Consider the following 19159-nt stretch of genomic DNA (forward strand, 5'->3'; position numbering starts at 1 on the left):
AGCCTGCACCCTTGGGAATGTCATTTAAAAATAAACTGTGTCAAAAAAAGTTAAATAAAAAAATAGGGACACCCCAAAAAAATTAATTAAAGATTTGGGGTGAAAAAAAAAAAGGGGAACAATGTTAAAAAATAGGGAAATAGGTTCAGGGGTATTCTGCAAGTTTGCGGCAGGTGTTTTCTAGAATAGGCTATTAGCGGCAGGTGCATTTTTGCAGAATTTTTAAAAAATGACTTTAGGGACTTAAAAATATGCTAGTACCCATTTTCATGTACCCCAAATTTGATGGGACCACTTTAAAAAACGAAAAAAAAAACCTAAGTGCTCTTCTGCATCACTTCTTCAATGTTGGCGAAAAAAGCACCTGGCGCGGCTATTTAAAAACCCGACTTTCTGCAGGCAAAAACGGGGGTACCCATAGTGATCTCCCATGTCTGGACATCTTTAGGGGGGGTCCTACAATTATTTCCTGAAAATTCCTGTTTTTTTCGTAGATCCCAATTCGCCGGGTCCCGTTTTCGCTCATTTGAAATTGAATACGGGGATAAAGTGGACACGCGCCCGATACTTTATCTCTAGAAAAGCTCTGATGTGGCGCGAAAAGTCAAACATTGACTTTTCGCTCCCTAATTGAATACGGGCCTAAAGCACAGGAAGGCACGACGTCGCTGTCCAACTCTTGTAGAACAAGTTTCGATATACCTAGGCTTACCATACTATCCCTTTAAACCGGGACACTCATGAATTACACAGGTTCTGTGGCTAGCTGACATCAAGCCTGCGTTTCACCTGGTTTTAATCAGCTACATGACAGTATTAGGGTTAAGCACTAGGGGGAAAGTTACAAATCATGAGTGTACGCTCACGGTCACGATGTGCGTACCCATTGGTCGTACATCGCATCTTCAGATCTTGCCTACTGCAGGTAAGATTTGCCAATCTCATACGCGATTTTGTGCACGATAGATCTTAAGTCAGATTGGACACTTTTTAGCACCATATCGTGTTCTGGAGTGCTGGGGAGAGTTCAAGGGAAATAGCTCACACTATCGCAACATGACCACATCGTCTAGTGTGTAGGCACCTTAATGCTGGCCATACACCTGCACGATTTCGGGCCGATTGCCCGATTTTCGACGAGTCTTACGATGAATTGTGTAGAAATCGTGTATTTTTGGAGTAGGATACAATCCGATGCTCCTAAAACGGATCGTATGATCAGATGTGCAGCCCATATTATCCATCGTATCGTGTGCAGATTGTACCATGCATTTTGTGCATGCGATGCATCGTGCGTCCATTCATGTCATTACAATGACTTTTCCCTGATGAGTGCGTGAGGCACAAGATCGATCGTACGACAGATTGTGTGCAATGAAAAACAACAAATCGTGCCACCGGGACTGCCAGGGAGCTCCGGTGAATCGTATGTGAATCAGATCTTATGCTGGTCATGCAGGTATATGGCCATCTTAAGAATACTCATCAACATGCATTGAGATATTGACTGTCGGTATTCCGGAGCTGGCATTGTGACCGCCATGATTCTGACAGCCACGCACCCATACAATACAGTACACCAGGCAGCGACAGTGTTCTCACCATGCAATCCTACGGATCTCGGGACCTAACAAGATGCACGCGTCCATTCGCGGGTATGCGACTTGCGCATGTGTGCTGCAGAACGTCACAGTGCCGGCAAAGATGTAGCGGGACACATCTGTAGCGACCAATTGTGCTATAGCCTCGGCATCACAAGTTTTCATGCGCTCATTCGCCGGGTGCGAGGAAAACTTGTGAGCTGAATGGATATGATATACCATTTTGGAATGTCAAATTGTATCCTATCATTGCACTGAATTGAAATAGTGCCTACATCCCCTTCTTCACATGTATACATTTTATTTCCCAGTCACATGCACATGCTGCTGCTGGTACCTGCAGTGCCACAGCCACAACACAATAGCCTCGCGCGCACATCATTGGCCGACTGCGCGCGGCCGCCTCGCACGCACAGGCGCGCGCACTGGCTGGCGCGCTCCTTGCACTGACACGTGCGCATGTTTACGTTCCTCTAGCGGTCCTGACGTCACCGCCGCCGGCCCTGCTGCTGACAGCTTTGCTTTGTTGTCTCCATCCATCGTCCTGAGAGAGGCCGCCGCGGTCAGAGGAGTCAGGTCGCGGGGGGGGGAAGAGGAGTAAAGCCCGGGAGGCGATGCGGCCGTCGGTGATAAGACGAGCGGGGGGGGGCAGCGGGGTAGCTGCCCGGTGACTGTCAACAAAGCGCAGCGTCACGTGACTGCCGAGCGAGGCCGCTGATGACAAGAACAACAATAGGGGCCAGTGGGAGAGAGAGAGAGAGATCCGGCCGCAGCAGCAGCCACCGAGCGCAGCACCAGCCACAGGGATCCCTCCGCCGCCAGCCAACGCGCAGGCACACGGCTAGTCCGGGAAGGAGGAGGAGGCAGCGGCAGGTGAGCGTCGGGGCCCCGCGGCTGTGACATGTCGTTCAGCCTGGAGGAAACACTGGAGGCGGACTGGGTGGCCGTGAGGCCCAACGTGTTCGAGGAGAGAGAGAGGCACAAGTTCGTCTTCATCGCGGCGTGGAACGAGGTGGAAGGCAAGTTCGCCATCACCTGCCACAACCGGACCGCTCAGCGCCAGCGCAGCGGGGACAAAGGGGCCAGCCCCGGCCGGCAGGGGGCAGCAGAGGGTAGCCCGGGCCGGCAGGGGGACACCGCGCAGGCGGGGAGCCCGGCCCGGGAGCCGGAGGAGGAGTGCAGCTGGGCCGGCCTCTTCTCCTTCCAGGACCTGCGGGCCGTGCATCAGCAGCTGTGCTCGGTGAGCGGGGAGCTGGAGCACTGCCTGCCCGCCTTTCCCGAGGAGACCTCCGGCATGTGGTCCGTGCTCTTCGGGGCCCCGGAGCTGGGGGAGCAGGAGGTGGAGGAGCTGTGCTGCCGGCTGCAGCTCTACCTGGGCCATGCGCTGGATTCCTGCGGCTGGAAGATCCTCTCCCAGGTTCTGTTCACCGAGAGCGACGACCCGGAGGAGTACTACGAGAGTCTGAGCGAGCTGAGGCACAAGGGCTACGAGGAGGTGCTGCAGAGAGCCCGGCGGAGGCTGCAGGAGGTACGAGGGGGCTGCCCTGTTGGCGCAGGGGAATGGAGGTGTTATACGGGCCATACATGGTGCGATAAAGCAGCCGATCCAACGGATTAGTACGATTTGGCTGCTATATCGCACCATGTATGGGCCTGATGTCGGATCGAGGCGCACTTGTGGGGTTGTACATAGCACCCACTGATCTTAAGGTGCGTATCCACTTCACAACTGTTAAACGAGAGCACAATTACGACATTGTAATCGTGCTGTCGTTTCACAGTCTGTGATTAGCCTGCACTGAACGCAGACCCTCCAACATTTCCTAGTAAGAACCCGGTACATGGGGGGGGCATGACCGCACATGTACAAAACGGTACAGCCCCGTTTGCCGGTACAGACCATTAGAAAACGGTACTGTACCGGCTAAAACGGTATAGTTGGAGGGTATGTGAACGTTCAGTAGTGCAGTCTAGGCGCATCCAACATCCTCGTACATGCTGAACCTGACGTGATCGTCAGGTTGACCAACATGTACGGGCGGTGATGGATGACATCTACATGGCCGATTTGCGGATGGTTAGCAAGCGATTGAACGTTAACGATATCGTTCAATCGGCCTGTTTAATCGCCTTGTGGATACGCACCTTTACTGCAGGATCAGTTGATCAGGGGATGCCATGTGCGATCCCATGCAGCGCTATGCGGGTAGGGGAGGTGGGAGCCGGCATATCGGGTGGTCAGCTAACCGATCGCATCGTGTGCGGACCGCCCGATATGTCGTATGTCGGATTCCCTGACCGTGTATGCCCCGCTTTACTGAGCGGTTACTAACTTACATCATAGTATGATTATTTTCCAAACACTGTCATCAAGGTTCATTTACAGACTAGGTTTTATGGATATCTATGCTTGAGCACTGAATGTGTAAGTGATAAATCAACAAGACCGATGGACCAAATAAACTAAGCTGGCCCTCCAAGCCTTCACTTGCACCCCCCAGCTACTTACTGCTTTCTTGTCATATTTGACTTTAATTGCTTGTAATGCTTGTTTAAAAGGCCTGCTGATATATTCTTACTTATAGGTGTCTATTTCATTGGGCTCAATTAAATTCATTGCGAATTGAATAGCGTCGGGAATGAGCTCCCGGAGTTATTCAATTCAGCGCGCTGCTAAGCCCGACTAAGGATTTCTTCTCACATCCATCTTGGGATGCGAGCAGAAATCTGACAAAAGTATAGACTCGATGGTGTTTACTGCCCTTAGCGCGGCAGAAACAGCATCGCGCTGGGAAGTTTAGTCTGAGAATGCCCGTTCTCGCAACTAAACACTTTTAAGGCGCGAGAACGGGCTTTCCCTGACCCAACAGTGCTCAGAATTTAATAGCTCCTTCCCGGCGCTATTCAATTCGCGTTGAATTGAATCGAGCCCATTGATTAAATGTATTCATTTAGTACATAGATTAAGAATAATGTTTGGCCGTTTTGAAGGTGAGGGTCACCTAATCGCCCCCCTGGAGGGTATCATGTTACCTAATTAATCATCTGTTTCCATGCCTGGAATATTCTCAAAGCCAACTGCAGGGGTTCCCAAACTGGGTGTGTCCCGTGGTCCAGTACAAAATTAAATGATTTTTAGTCGGTGTGATAGGCAAAACCAGTGCTAATGGCTGTGAGTCCAAAAATAAGTGCATAACTAGAAGCGTAGCCCTGTCAACCACCACATAATTGAACCAAATGGTGACATATAAGCGCAATTTACTTTAATATTTGCTGAATTTCTCAATAAGAAACTTTTGGCCCAGGGGTGCCGTGGAAAAAATGCTTATACTCTAGGGTGCCCTGATTCGAAAAGTTTGGGAACCACTGGCCTAGAGCCTTGAGGATCGAGTTGAGGAACTGCTGCACTATGGCTTGTCCAGTCCTGACGATATGTCAGTGTATGGACCCATGGGAAACTGCTTACCATTTATGTATGTTCAGCCCAGACATTTGTCTATGTATCCCATACATTACTGTAGTCACAGCTGTTATTTTGCCTAGTAATTTTCAGAGCTCCAAAGTCCATCATACACACTGGTTGTTTACGCAGCAAGTTTGTAGTAAGTGGAGTATATGCACGCTGTTTTAACAGTTAATTATATAGCACTAGCATATCCTGTTGCGCTGTTACATTACATAATGCTTCTTGCTTGTTATACGTATATAGTACACTGTTTCCTAGTTGTATCTCTTATTTATTGTTTAATATCTTCATTAACAAACATATAGCTGGTGTATGAAATCAGTCTGGCAGAACAGTGGGGCCACTGTAACCCATTGCTGGAGGCTGAAATTAATATCCTGGAATTGTCCTGTATTTGCATTTTTGTTGTCAATTTGGCTTGTCTTTAAATTCATATCAATGGCACATTGATCATATGTTCCCCCATTAATGAGGTGATCTCACAGACTAATCTGGTACTACTTCACTATTTTCGTTTTCTACATGTTTGGTTATTCCAGTGACCTTTCATACGTCATATTATGTCACAGAATGAGTTTTCCAAAATAAGCTTAATGTACAGAACAGTTATTTTACCAAAGTTATTCTCCAGCCAGAGAATTATTTGGGTTGCTCGTCTTGGGTGCTTCTGCATACTGTCTCCAGCTAGCTTTGCTTGGGTTACTGTCACAGACTCTCACAAGCAGCCAACAGACTTCTATTGTTTATGCACATTGGAAACCTTTATAGTGAAAAGAAAATCCTACTAAGGGCTTATACACACTGTACATTGTATGAACTGCCCATGGGTTTGTATTCTACAGTGGAGAGCTTTATTAATGAATCCATTAATAAAGGTATACACTGTAGAAAACAAACCAAAATCCCCCCAGATTTATAGTAAACCATTGTACATACCAAACATATTGAGCATATTTTAAAAGGTTCTTCTGCAGCAAAACAATGGGGGTGATTCTATTCAGCGCGATGCTATTCAGTTCAGCCTGCTGTTTAGTCCGACTAAAGGATTTCTTCTCGCACCCCCCTGATGGTGCGAGGAGAAATCTTACCGGCAGCGAGACTGTTTTCCTTCTCAGTGCGGCGCTAACAGCCTTACTGCCTGCACGTTAGTCGGAGAATGCCAGTTCTCTCAAGTAAACACCCAGGTTAAGTTGCCAGAACTGGCATTCTCCGACTTAACTGCTTCCTGACAAAGTAAACATCACGGTGAATTGAATAGCTCCGGGAGCTCCCTCCCGGCGCTATTCAACATCGCAACGAATTGTATCGCCCCCATAGTGTGCAAGTGAAACCAAACACTGATTTATGTCTATGCTATTACTAATAGAATGATATTTAAAATTTGTAGGAATATAAATCTTGCTGAATAAATGTAGATTTTAATGAGCCTAGAATCTTTTTTCTTCACTTTTGAAATTGCTGTGAAATCTAGACAGAAGTACATTGTAGCGGTCTTGGCAAAGGGCATTGCATAAAGAGGTGTACTGGTGAATTAACCAGCTTGCATAATACTTAGAGAATTTGAGTTTATTCTGTTATAGCAAATATTTATTCTTGAAGTTATGCAGGTTTTATCTTTCAATATGTCACTGTTATATTTCGTTACCCACTACTTGGTAAGTGATGGACAGCCCAATATACTCCAAAGTCAGCATGTTTGGCCTTCCAGCCTCCAAAAGGGCCACACCCCACCTTTCATTTTAAAGGCTAAAAAAATCAGAGCAATCTCCGCTCCCCCCACATCACGCATACTAAAAGGTACCCACATCATTTGCTCCACATGTACCCCTAAATTTTCCCACACACTACGCACTCCAGCCCACATGTCTAAAAACGCTTGTCTGTACCAGTAGGGGGAGCATGTGGTGCCTAATACACTGCACACCCTCCTACCCTGATTGGTACTGCTCTGCGACCTCCGTGTAGTGCGGCTTCAGAGCTGTTCCCACTGCTGGACTACGATGTTGCAAATCTATTTGTTTGCATAAGTTTTGATTTATTTTATCCTTTGCATTTTATTGTAGTGATAGGATAACCTGTAGATAATACTTTCTTCCTTTTGTTGTTTTCCATGAATTGGCTGTGTGGCTACTTACAGCACTGCTACTGATATCAGTGTATAGGCCAATAGCGCGAGGCAAGTGAAGAAAGTAGACTGCAGTATATAGTTTTGTCATGTGCAGTGAATTTCACTAACCCTACAGTCTATATAGCTCATTTGATGTATAAGTAGTGTTTATTCTAGTACCCTGCACCTGTCACAACCCGTGCAGTTCCTCTTTCCTGCCTATTCTGGTGCTTCTGGCACACTCAGCTGATGCAACAAACGTTTGAGATACAGACCAGAGTATGCTAGAAACACTAGAGCAGAGAGCGATACCCCAAACAGGAAATAAGAACTGCATGGGTTGTGACAGATTGCAGGTTGCTAGAATAAACACTAAAGCTGGGTACACATCTAAAGATTATCTGTCCAATCAGCCAACTAGTTAATTGGTTGGGATGAAAATCTGGTAACGCATGGGAGTAACTTATCAGCAGTTTGCTCCTAAATGCTAGAAAACAGATGAAAATGGTCGTTCAGACAACTTTGTTAAATGTTTGATCTAAACAATTTTTTGAAACAACAGTATTTGTCCATTTTCTGGCGTTTGGGAGCAAATTGCTGATTGTCATTTGCTTTCATAACTCACCAGATTTTCATTCCAACCAATCAACTAGTTGGATGGTTGGATGTAAGTTGGTCTAGTGTGTGGCCAGCTTTAGGCAGAGGTTCCCAAACGCGGTCCTGAAGGCTCCCCAACAGGTTTTGGAGAGGTCCATGGTTAACCACAGGTGACTTAATTAGTACCTCAGCCAATTTGATTAAACCACCTGTGCTCAACCATGGATATATCTAAAACTTGAACTGTTGGGGAGCCTTGAGGAGCGCGTTTGGGAACCTCTGCACTAGGGTGATAATTAAATTGTTTTTTTGGGCATCTTAAGTAATGAGCGGAGCAATGCAGTTGTTTCATATACGCCCATTAGCTGTGGCAGACACATTATTTCTTGCAGCCTCCTGAGGTGTGAGAAAAAATATGTGAAAAGTCCATAGTTTGGGCACCAAAACTAGGACTTTAGATGCCCAAACCAGGTGTTTAGCTGATTTGAGCGTCTAAACCTGGTACTTCTGAGTGCGTTAAACACTAATGGGCATCTTATCGGAAAAACAATTGAATTGCTCTGATCAGAGCCGTAACTAGACTAGACTTTTTGGTACCCTGTGCCAGAAAGATCATTAGCGCCCCCCTCATTTTTCAAAGGGTCATAATGCATCCAAAAAAGGGTCATGGCTTCATGGGGTAGGGCCAGGGAAGAGAGAGAAGAGGCCAGGAGATGCTGGGGATGAAATAAGAGGAAGCTACAAGGAAGAATGATAATAAACAGAAATTTGACAGGCCCAAACAGCGCCCCCTGACCTGTGGTGACCTGTACGATGGCACCGGCCGCACTACCCTAGCTACGGCCCTGGCTCTGATAGACGCAAAAAAAATATAATAGAATTCTCCTCTAAGTGTATGCTCACTTCAACGTGAATTGAATAGCGGTGGAAAGGATCTCCCGAAGCTATTCAATTCAGCTGTTATGTTGGAGCCCTTTCTCGTGCCTTAAACATGGTGTTTAGTCGTGAGAACCGTCATTCTCCGACTTAAGTGCCTGCCGCGATGCTGTCTCCGCCAAGCAAAGGGCAGAAAACAGCATCGCGCCGGTAGTTTTCTCGGATTTCTGCTCGCACCCAATAAGGGGTGCGAGGAGAAATCTTTCAGTCGCGCTTCACAGTGCGCTGAATTGAATAGCTCCTGGAGCTCCTTCCCAGCGCTATTCATTTCGCATTGAATTTAATTGAGCCTCATGCGCTGAGCGCTCGCAACCGGGTCGATGGTGGCCCACAGCGCATGCGCACAACGGAGCCAGCTCCGTCATGCGCATGCGTGAGAACCGGCTAGCGACTGGCAAGCCATCGCTCTGGGTCTCGCACCAAACGGGGCGAGCTGTCGATGTTGAGTGACAGCTCGCCCCTTTGGTGGGCGGGCCGGGGGGATGGCTGCCCAAACGGAGGCGTTCCCAAGTGATGTCAGTGGAGAGCTTCCGGCTCTCTGTTAGAGCCGAAAGCTCTCTAGGGCTTGCGATAAACGAGACCCTACCACAAGGGTCTCGTCGCAAGCCCGATGGTCGCGATGGTCTTGACCATTGCGACCATCATCATGGCCGCTCGCTATAGCTGTGGGTTTTCAACCACAGCTATGCGAGCGGCCAAGAGGCCGCTCCAAAGAAAAAAAAAAAAAAAGCCCGGCCCTGATTGAGAGCGAGCGGCTCTGAATCAGGCCCTATGTTGTAAACCTAAAAGTGTTAAACAAATCAAAATATGTTTTATATTTTAGATTCCCCAAAGTAGCCCCCTTTTGCTTGGATGACAGCTTTGCACACTCTTGGCATTCTCTCGATCAGCTTCATGAGGTTGTCTCCTGGAATGGTTTTCCAACAGTCTTGAAGGAGTTCCCAGAGGTGCTGAGCACTTGTTGGCTGCTTTTCCTTCACTCTGTGTTCCAAATCATCCCAAACCAGTTCAATTGGGTTTAGGTCGGGTGATTGTGGAGACCAGGTCATCTTACGCAGCACTCCATCACTTTCCTTCTTGGTCAAGTAGCCCTTACATAGCCTGGAGTTGTGTTTGGGATCATTGTCTTGTTGAAAAACAAATGATGGTCCCAGTAAGTGCAAACCAGATGGGATGGCATGGCGCTGCAGAATGCTGGGGTAGCCATGCTGGTTAAGTGTGTCTTGAACTTTGAATAAATCACCAACCGTGTCACCAGCAAAGCACCCCCACACCATCACACCTCCAACTCCATGCTTCACAGTGGGAACCACACATGCAGAAACCATCCGCTCACCTTCTCTGCATCTCACAAAGACACGGCGGTTGGAACCAAAAATCTAAAATTTGGACTCATCAGACCAAAGTACAGATTTCCTTTGGTCTAATGTCCATTCCTTGTGTTTCTTGGCCCAAACAATTCTCTTCTTCTTGTTGTTCATCCTCAGTAGTGGCTTCTTCACAGCAATACGACCATGAAGGCCTGATTCACGCAGTCTCCTCTGAACAGTTGATGTTGGGATTTGTCTGCTACTTGAACTCTGTGAAGACTTTATGTGGTTCTTGAAATTTTCCGTATTGACTGACCTTCATGTCTTAAAGTATTGATGGACTGTCGTTTCTCTTTACTAAGTTGAGTGGTTGGTGCCATAATATGGATTACAACAGTAGTCAAATAGTGGTGTCCACTGTGTACTAACCCTACCTCTGCACAACACAACTGATGGTCTCAAACACATTAAGAAGGCAAGTAATTCCACAGATTGACTCTTGACAAGGCATACCTGTTAATTCAAAACCATTCCAGGAGACTACCTCATGAAGCTGAATGAGAGAATGCCAAGAGTGTGCAAAGCTGCTACCCTTTTAGCCCATGCTTCTATTCACCCACTGGACCTCTCACTTACTGCACTTCTCCCTGCCTGCTTCCCCCTCTTTGACCCCCTGTCCCTTTCTCTTAACTGATTCCCCCTCTCTCACACCCTTTACACCACTAACTGGCTATTCATCTCTCTCATCCCCTGCCCCTCTCATTATCATATTCCCTCCTACACCCTCCCCTCTCCCCTCTTCTAGCTAAACTGCGGCTGGAACGGAGCCGGGGCTCCGGGAGCTTTGAGTGACGTCCCTGCTGGACTGCAGTTTAATGTCCGTATCGGCTGCCAGCCAATCCCGGCTTGCGGACCGGATCACCTGCATATCAAAAAGGGGAGGCTTTTTTTTATATCTGGCGCCGGCCGCGAGCCAATGAGAAGCTGTCGCTTGGCAATTTCTCATTTGACTGGTGCTCTGTGAGCTAATGAGAAGCTGCCAGTTGGCTAGGGCCCGGCTCTATTTAGGTAGTATAGGTGGGTTAGGTTTTGGTGGGAGGGGATGTTAGGGTTAGGAACCCCTAGGGAGCAGGGGGGGGGAGGTTAGGTTTATGTACTAACGGGGAAGGTTAGGGTTAGGCTACAAGAAGGGAGGGTTAGGGGGAGAAGTGGGGAGGGTAAGTATACCAGGATGTCTGGGTATTTTGACAGGAGGCATCCTGACAGCCGGCATTACATACCGATTCCATTTTACCACATAGGCGGTGTTCTTTGACAAAACTCTGCCAGCAACAGCGAGGCCCACATCACCAGACTACAGCAGAAATTGACCTGCTGTAATATTATACATCAGTGTTTAACTTTTGGAATTCACCTTTAACTAAACTCGCATAAACAAAGTTGAGTACCTGTAATACATATATGATGGGCTGTAGTACATATATGATGTATATAGAATTCTAAAGAGTTTGTCATGTTTAACATCTACAAACCCTTCTCTTCTAGCTGGCTACAAAATGAATTAAAAAGATTAGCAAAATTATTTTTCAGTAACCATATCTTAAAAACTTTGTAATAAAAGGATTATGCGTCTGTTTTTTTCATTGCAATAAGTTACTCATCTGTCCAACCATTATTTGCTTGGCGCAGATTTTTGTGTAAAAAATGTATAGGCAACGTGTTTCCCCAAATGCCTCTTAAGCATCTTTGAGGAAATTAAATTCTCATTCTGGGGTGGTAACTCCAGGGTTAAGTGCCTTGAGCGATTCAATTGATTACATCGTGCCCAGCATTTAAGCCAGGAATTGCACCTTAATGTGACTAATACCTGGAGCTTAGCCGCGGTGCACTGCATCTCCCGGCTTAAGTGTTGGGTGAGATGCTGTTACTGCACGCGGTAACACTGCAACTAGCTCCAAGGCACTAGTTAGGGCAGATTTCTGCTTCAGGAGGGTGCGAGCAGAAATCTGCTAGTCATATGTTTAACATGCGGGCATTTGACAGGCACTTTACCTGGGAGCTACATCCCCGCATTAAGAATTGATTTCCCTCCTTTAGCTTAGCTGATTTGGCTGGTCGGCTGGATGACAATTCCTGGCTCTCTTTATCACATAGGGACTTTCAATGATTTTTCCTTTTTTATCTCCATGGGAGCAATTCCGTTCAAAGCGATGTTGCTGTTTTAGCAGTGTTACAGGTTTTTTAATCGGAGATGTATATTCCCGCAATTCTATTTTCAGCGATGTGTGTTTTAAATTGGCGATGTTAATTTTTAGTCTGAGAAATTCTGATTATTGTACTTAATTTTTTCCCTATACTCTAAGCAGACCAGACCAATTCAATTTTTTCGTGGTTTGTCTGACAATTCTAATTCCCGATATTTGAAGGTTGAAACTCTCCTTTCCGAGTTTGAAATAAATGTTTTCTGTTTTGCTTTTTTAAATCAAATTTTCTCCTTTATTGAAGCATATCAATTACAAACCTAAGAAATATCAATTCTAGTACAGTCAATGTAAATACAACATTATACATTTCTGGAACACATAACCAATATACAGCCATGGCCAAAAGTTTTGAAAATGACACAAGTATTGATTTTCACAAAGTTTGCTGCTTCAGTGTTTTTAGACCTTTTTGTCAGATGTTACTATGGTATACTGAAGTAAAATTACAAGCATTTCTTATGACACTTATGCATTTTCTTATGCATTTCTCATGACACTTGTGTCAAAGGCTTTTATTGACAATTACATTAAGCTTATGCAAAGGGTCAATGGGCTCGATTCAATGCGAATTGAATAGCGCCGGGAAGGAGCTCCCGGAGCTATTCAATTCTGTGCACTGTTAGGTCGTGGAAAGCCCGTTGTCGCGCCTTAAACAGGGTGTTTAGTCGCGAGAACAGGCATTCTCCGACTAAACTTCCCAGTGCGATGTGGTTTCTGCCACGCTAAGAAAACAGCATCGTGGCTGTACTTTTGTCGGATTTCTGCTAGCATCCCAGGAGGGATGCAAGACGATAACCTTAGTCGGGCTTAGCAGCGTGCTGAATTGAATAGCTCTGGGAACTAATTTTCAGCGCTATTCAATTTGCGTTGAAATTAATCGAGCTCAATATTTGCAGTGGTAACCTTTCTTTTTACAGACCTCTGCAATTCTCCCTGTAATGCTGTCAATCATCTTCTGGGCCACATACTGACTCATGGCTGTCCATTCTTGCCTAATCAATGCTTGGAGTTTGTCAGAATTTGTGGGTTTTTGTTTGTCCACCCACCTCTTGAGGATTGACCACAAGTTCTCAAAGGGATTAAGGTCTGGGAAGTTTCCTGGCCATGAACCCAAAATTTCGAAGTTTTGTTCCCTGAGCCACTTGGTTATCACTTTTGCCTTATGGCAAGGTGCTCCATCATGCTGGAAAAGGCATTGTTCATCACCAAACTGTTCTCGGATGGGTGGGAGAAGTTGCTCTTGGAGGATGTTTTGGTACCATTCTTTATTCATGTCTGTGTTACTAGGCAAAATTGTGATTGAGCCCACTTCCTTGGCTGAGAAGCAACCCCACACATGAATGGTCTCAGGATGCTTTGATTGACAGCATGCCAGGGCGAGTTGCAGAGGTCTTGAAAAAGAAGGGTCAACACTGCAAATATTGAATCTCTGCATAAACTTAATGTAAGTGTCAATAAAAACCTTTGACACTTATGCTTGTAATTTTACTTCAGTATACCATAGTAACAACTGACAAAAATGTCTAAAAACATTGAAGCAGCAAACTTTGTGAAAACCAATACTTGTGTCATTCTCAAAACTTTTGGCCATGGCGCTATAGTGGAGGAAGTCAGCATAGAACTGATATTTCCTCTAGTGGTCTGCAGTAGTGCAGAGGCGTTCTTACAGGTAACGGGTCTGTTTGTTCTACCGTGTTTGAGGGTTGGATTGTTGGAGGCTATATGCGGTGGCTGGAGCTGCATTGGAAAGGGAGCATTGTACAAAGAGACAGCCTGAATAGGACAGGACATGGGGCCTGATTCATATTTGTACGTAAACCCGATGGTTTACGTACAAATGCAATGCCGGGGGGGGTCTGCGCAGGCGCAAGACTTGTTCTGTGCATGTTCAGAACGGGTCTTGTTATATCACTCACAGCCCTCTGTCAGCTGTAGCCTGATTGACATGCTTTCAGGGCCGCATCCCGGATCTGTTCTTTAAAACGGGGCAGTGTCACCTCCGTTTTGAAGGCATGGTGGGTCCAGGGTCTGCTTCGTCGGGCACAGACTTCCTGTCCCAGGTGTTCGGATCCTATGGCCAGCCTGTGTAAGCTTCAGCTCCTACAAAAACCTCCTGTTGCATTTTATTGACCGCTTCCTTGCGGCTGTGCAATTTCTTTCAGTCGTGAATCAGGCACATAGTTGTCATAGCAGAGAGTAGTTGTTTTAGTGAAAATGAGAAATGGATCAAGTCCAGAGTATTCAGGTTTTGCTGTGAGCATGTGGATATGGGTGTGCGGTAAGATGAGACTGAAGGAGGTTGTGATTAGAGTGAGGTAGAGCTAGAGATGGAGAGAAAGATGCTGTAAAGGGGAGGGTCCATCACAGTGAGTGGTGGGGTATGAGGTTCAGAACAAAGGAAGAAGTGAAAGATGTTTTGTGCCAGCAGAGACAGTGGGGTTGTCAATGGAATTGTTATATTTTACTATGAGAGTAGGCAAGTCAAAGGATAGGAAATAAATGAGAGAGGCAATAAAGTTGTAAAGGAATTGGTAAACTGAATTGTGGAATGATAATAGATGGGTATAATACAGGCCTTGGCAAAACCCGGTCACCATGGAGACTAAAATTTGTGACTTGACAACTGGATTTACTAGTGGTGGGAGGAAGCAAATCCCCAGGAGCCCCAGTGAAAATTTGAGGGTGCGTTATTGCAGTGGTAGCTATCTTTTTTGAGCAGTGCTCTGGGGAGAGACGGGTTGGGCTCAGATGCCTCTGCCCTCTTCTCCAGAACAAACATCTTTACCACATCAGAGAATGTTTGTGTCTGTGTGGTCTTACTGCTGAGAATCTGGATGGGAAAGCGCTTGTACTTAAATTGCCATAGTATTTGATCTGTTTGATTTATATTGTCCTAACTATATACTTTTTCCTGTTTTGTCATTGGTGGGAGATCAATTGTTTGCATCGGCAGATGTCGGTGATGGTGTCCAGAGCAGAAATGTGCGATAAGTCTGTGGTTTCAGCGCCTAAACTGTTGCGGTCTGTGTGCCCTAGCCAGGACTTTAGATGGGTTTAGCCGTTGCATGCTGCTAAGTCCGGTCTAATTGGGCACGACAAGCAAGATAATAATTAATAGGCGCCCAAAAACAATTGAACTGCTACAGCATTATGAACTGGTGGCACTACCGTATGTCATATTATGAACTGACAGTACTATTGTATGCCATATTATGAATTGGCGGCACTATGGTATATTATGAAGTGTCGACACCATTGTGTGGTATATAGCACCACTACTGTATGGCATAACATGAACTGGTGGCACTATTGTATAGCATAATATGAACTGTCGGCACCAACGTTTGGCATATTATGAACTGGGGGCATTATGATATGGCTTATTATGAATTGGCCTCTAGAGATGGGCATATGGCTGGGTCTGAAAGGGCTTTGATTGGGGCATGTGTGGTGGTTTGTTCAGCCCATGTATAACATATGCAGTATTTGTATAATATCTGTAGCATTGACAAGTGGTCAAAAACGCTCAGTTTGGCTATGTGGGTCCAACAACCAAATTTGAGAAAGCAACATTAATCCCTGTTAAATTCAGTGGTTGAACAAATGCAAAATAAAATGAGAGATGAATAGAGATTGAGTACAGTAGATTCTTTAAACTAGCCTTAGTTTTTGTGGGATGTAATCCTGTGTGATACGGTCTTGTTTACCAACAGTGTCCACAAACGTTCAGTTCTTTATATTGCGACATTCGGGGAAAGTGGGCAGAGAGCTGAGTTTATGTGCAATCCACATTGCAAATAGTCTATAATATAGATATTTAAATCTAGGGGTCAATTCAGTTAGAAGCGAAGAATGCAAAGTCGTCTTTGTAATGGCGTTGAAATGCTACTAGCGGCCCTCGCGGCCCTGATTTTGCGGGTCTGGCTGCATATAGCCGTAATTAGTCACGGGAACACCTAATTGAATTGACGCATTAGTGTCATGTAGTAAATGTTTCATACAAAAGGCTTTATTCCTTATTTCTCTTTCTTCAGTTAGTGATTTGAAATTGGCGTGTGCAGTTCCACTGTGTCTTGCACAACAGAAAGGTATCACCTGGTGATATTGCTATTCACTATGAGTCTGCCTCAAAACACTATTGTTTATGTAGTTCTAACCCCTTTACTTATTGTTTTCTAACACAATAAAAAGTGACAAGCCTCAGAAGCTATGGGTAATGTGAGAACGTGCCAGAGATATCTATGGCACACCTACTATACCTCTATCTTTGTCTGTGGGTATTGCATCTATGGTTGGTCAGACTGGTTGTACGGAAGCAGCTGTTGCTCTAGGGATCTTTTCAAAGTTTTACTTTATCACAATTGTACTTGTGATATCCTGATGTTTCACCATAGGGAGTGTATTAGTCCTGCATATTTACAATTGGAGAGCATTTAGACAAGGACACACACTTGGGGGCGATTCAATTGTTTTTTTTTCGGCGGCGTCCATTAATGGGCGTTTGACGTAGCAATACATTTGTTTTGGGTGCCCATTCATTATTGTGCTTGTCACGCCCAACAGCACCTGGTTTATCCGTATAAAGTGTGGAGGCTGAGAGCAGAAATGTCAGCGCTGGCCTCTCTCACGCTTGAATGGAGCAACAGTTGAATTGTTCTATCGAGGGCCCATTTAAGGCGCCCCCAAAAAATTGGAATTCACCCCCATAGAGAGGAATTCAGTTGTTTCTTGCACTTGTAGCGCCTGTCTAAAGAGGCCGGGAGCTATTCACTTGTTTTGGTCGCCCATTATTTATTGCGGATTTGTGCTCGCACCCTTCTTAGGTGTAAGCAGAAATCCATCCAAAGTAGGGTTTTTGGACGCCTTAACTGCAGCGCGCCCAACCTTTGGGCACCTTTACTGGCACTTAGCACGAGAGAAGCCACTTTACGCAGGTAATCCCATGCCGCGACCAGCGGTGGTTGTTGTTGCACAAACATTTGAATAGCTCCCATAATTTGACGGGAGCTACGGATTCCCAAATCCATTGAATTGTAGAGATACTGTGGGGGTGTTTCAATTGTTTTTAAGGCACTCTAATTAATGCACAGCCAATATTACAATTCATTTGTTTGTGGGCGCCCATTAATTATCACGCTTGTTGCACTTAATTAGACTGGGTTTATCAGCATAACACTGCTAAACCCGTTTAAAGCCCTGGTTCCAAAACCTGGGGTATCGCTCTTTGCTCTGGTGCTTCTAGCACACAAACCGGGTGTCACCATCTGAGGGATGACACCAAAGTGCTGGCTCCCCCTCACTGACAGGAGCCGGGTGCTGCATTACATGCAGCACTCGGGTCCGAGCACAGTGAGGGAGTAGGCATTCAAACAGGCAGGTCCCCGGGGGCAGCCTGCACCTCCAGCACCCTCCAATGTAAAAAAAAAAAGAGGGTGTTCGGCCTGTGTGGCCACGCCCCGTAATTTTCCGGCGCGCGGCTGAGACGCGCGCACTTAGTGGTCCATTCTCTCCCGACCCACACCAGGTGCGAAGTCAGGTAAGGACGCCAATGAGGTGGGCTACCACTGCTACAGCTCTTTGAAGCATTCAAGCTGATTTCTTGCAGCTGCTTGACCATGCAACAGCTCCAGGCCTGCTCTTCAAAGCAAGTGAAACAGTGTGGTTCCTGCACCACCATCTATTGGTTGTATATGCAAAGCACACTTGAATGGCACAACAGCAAAGATGCAGGCAAAAAGCACACAGGAGAAGAGTTCAGGATGACAGAGTGAAGCACTGAGAAAGAGGTTAAAAAGAAGAGAGTGTTGAAAAAAATGGAGTAAATACTACCACAGTAAAAAAAAGCTGACTTTTACCAGAAATTATTAGGGAAAAGCGCGAACGCAGTCCCCCACTACCACAAATTTTGCAGTCGAGTTTCCCGAATTTGGAGAAATCGCAGGGGTCAACACACCCAGAGTGCAATGGATGAGCCTCGCCCTGAGAGAACCACTTTTGTGATCATGGTATCTCCTCTGCTAAGTAAGTATGAGGTGGACTTGTGCTCAGGAGGGCTGCTGCCTGGGCACACCCCTGTCAAGTGAAGGAGATTTACTTGGTGCATTCACAAGTGAACTCTTAGCTGGGGATAGCAACTGCAGGGAGGCCACATATCTCTTTGTGGATGTGTGAAGGTGGAAGAGGCCTATTCCTGATGCACCCCAAAGTATATAAATGCTACAAGTGCAAACATTCCCAGGACACAGTGCAACAGATGGATTTGCATATGATGATGTCATCCCATCATCTGCATATGAAAAGAAAAGGGATAGGCAGGGCACTGCCCACCTGTGCCCGCCGCAGGGCACAGTGGTCTTTCATTGGTGCCACCTGGTTGACTCCTAGTCCGCTCCCCCATGTGGCGTTCAAGGTGGGTCACTGGCGTTACAAGGGGGGTGCGGTCCGCACCGGGTGTCACCATCTGAGGGATGACACCAAAGTGCTGGCTCCCCCTCACTGACAGGAGCCGGGTGCTGCATTACATGCAGCACTCGGGTCCTAGCACAGTGAGGGAGTAGGCATTCAAACAGGCTGGTCCCCGGGGGCAGCCTGCACCTCCAGCACCCTCCAATGTAAAAAAAAAAAGAGGGTGTTCGGCCTGTGTGGCCACGCCCCCTGATTTTCCGGCGCGCGGCTGAGCCGCGTGCACTTAGTGTTCCATTCTCTCCCGACCCACACCAGGTGCGAAGTCAGGTAAGGACACCAATGAGGTGGGCTACCACTGCTACAGCTCTTTGAAGCATTCAAGCTGATTTCTTGCAGCTGCTTGACCATGCAACAGCTCCAGGCCTGCTCTTCAAAGCAAGTGAAACAGTGTGGTTCCTGCACCACCATCTATT

At 46.3% G+C, this 19159-nt stretch overlaps 1 protein-coding gene and 1 non-coding gene across 2 annotated transcripts in view; one reads left to right on the forward strand and one right to left on the reverse strand.

The window, feature by feature from the left end:
- Positions 1 to 2249: 2249 nt before the first annotated feature.
- JMY (junction mediating and regulatory protein, p53 cofactor) overlaps positions 2250 to 19159 on the forward strand; it is an 87261-nt gene continuing 70351 nt past the window's right edge. Inside the window, exon 1 of the mRNA XM_088443883.1 lies at positions 2250 to 3129. Within this exon, the coding sequence (XP_088300009.1) occupies positions 2503 to 3129 (627 nt within the window). The 5' untranslated portion in view covers positions 2250 to 2502. The remainder of the gene's footprint in view (positions 3130 to 19159) is intronic.
- On the reverse strand, positions 18147 to 18310 carry LOC148508881 (U1 spliceosomal RNA). Its single transcript, XR_015869535.1, has one exon. It is a non-coding gene; the product is annotated as a U1 spliceosomal RNA (small nuclear RNA).

The sequence above is a fragment of the Taudactylus pleione genome, unplaced genomic scaffold (assembly GCF_031769625.1).
Source record: "Taudactylus pleione unplaced genomic scaffold, aTauple2 ptg000336l, whole genome shotgun sequence".
Classification (NCBI taxonomy): Eukaryota; Metazoa; Chordata; class Amphibia; order Anura; family Myobatrachidae; genus Taudactylus; species Taudactylus pleione.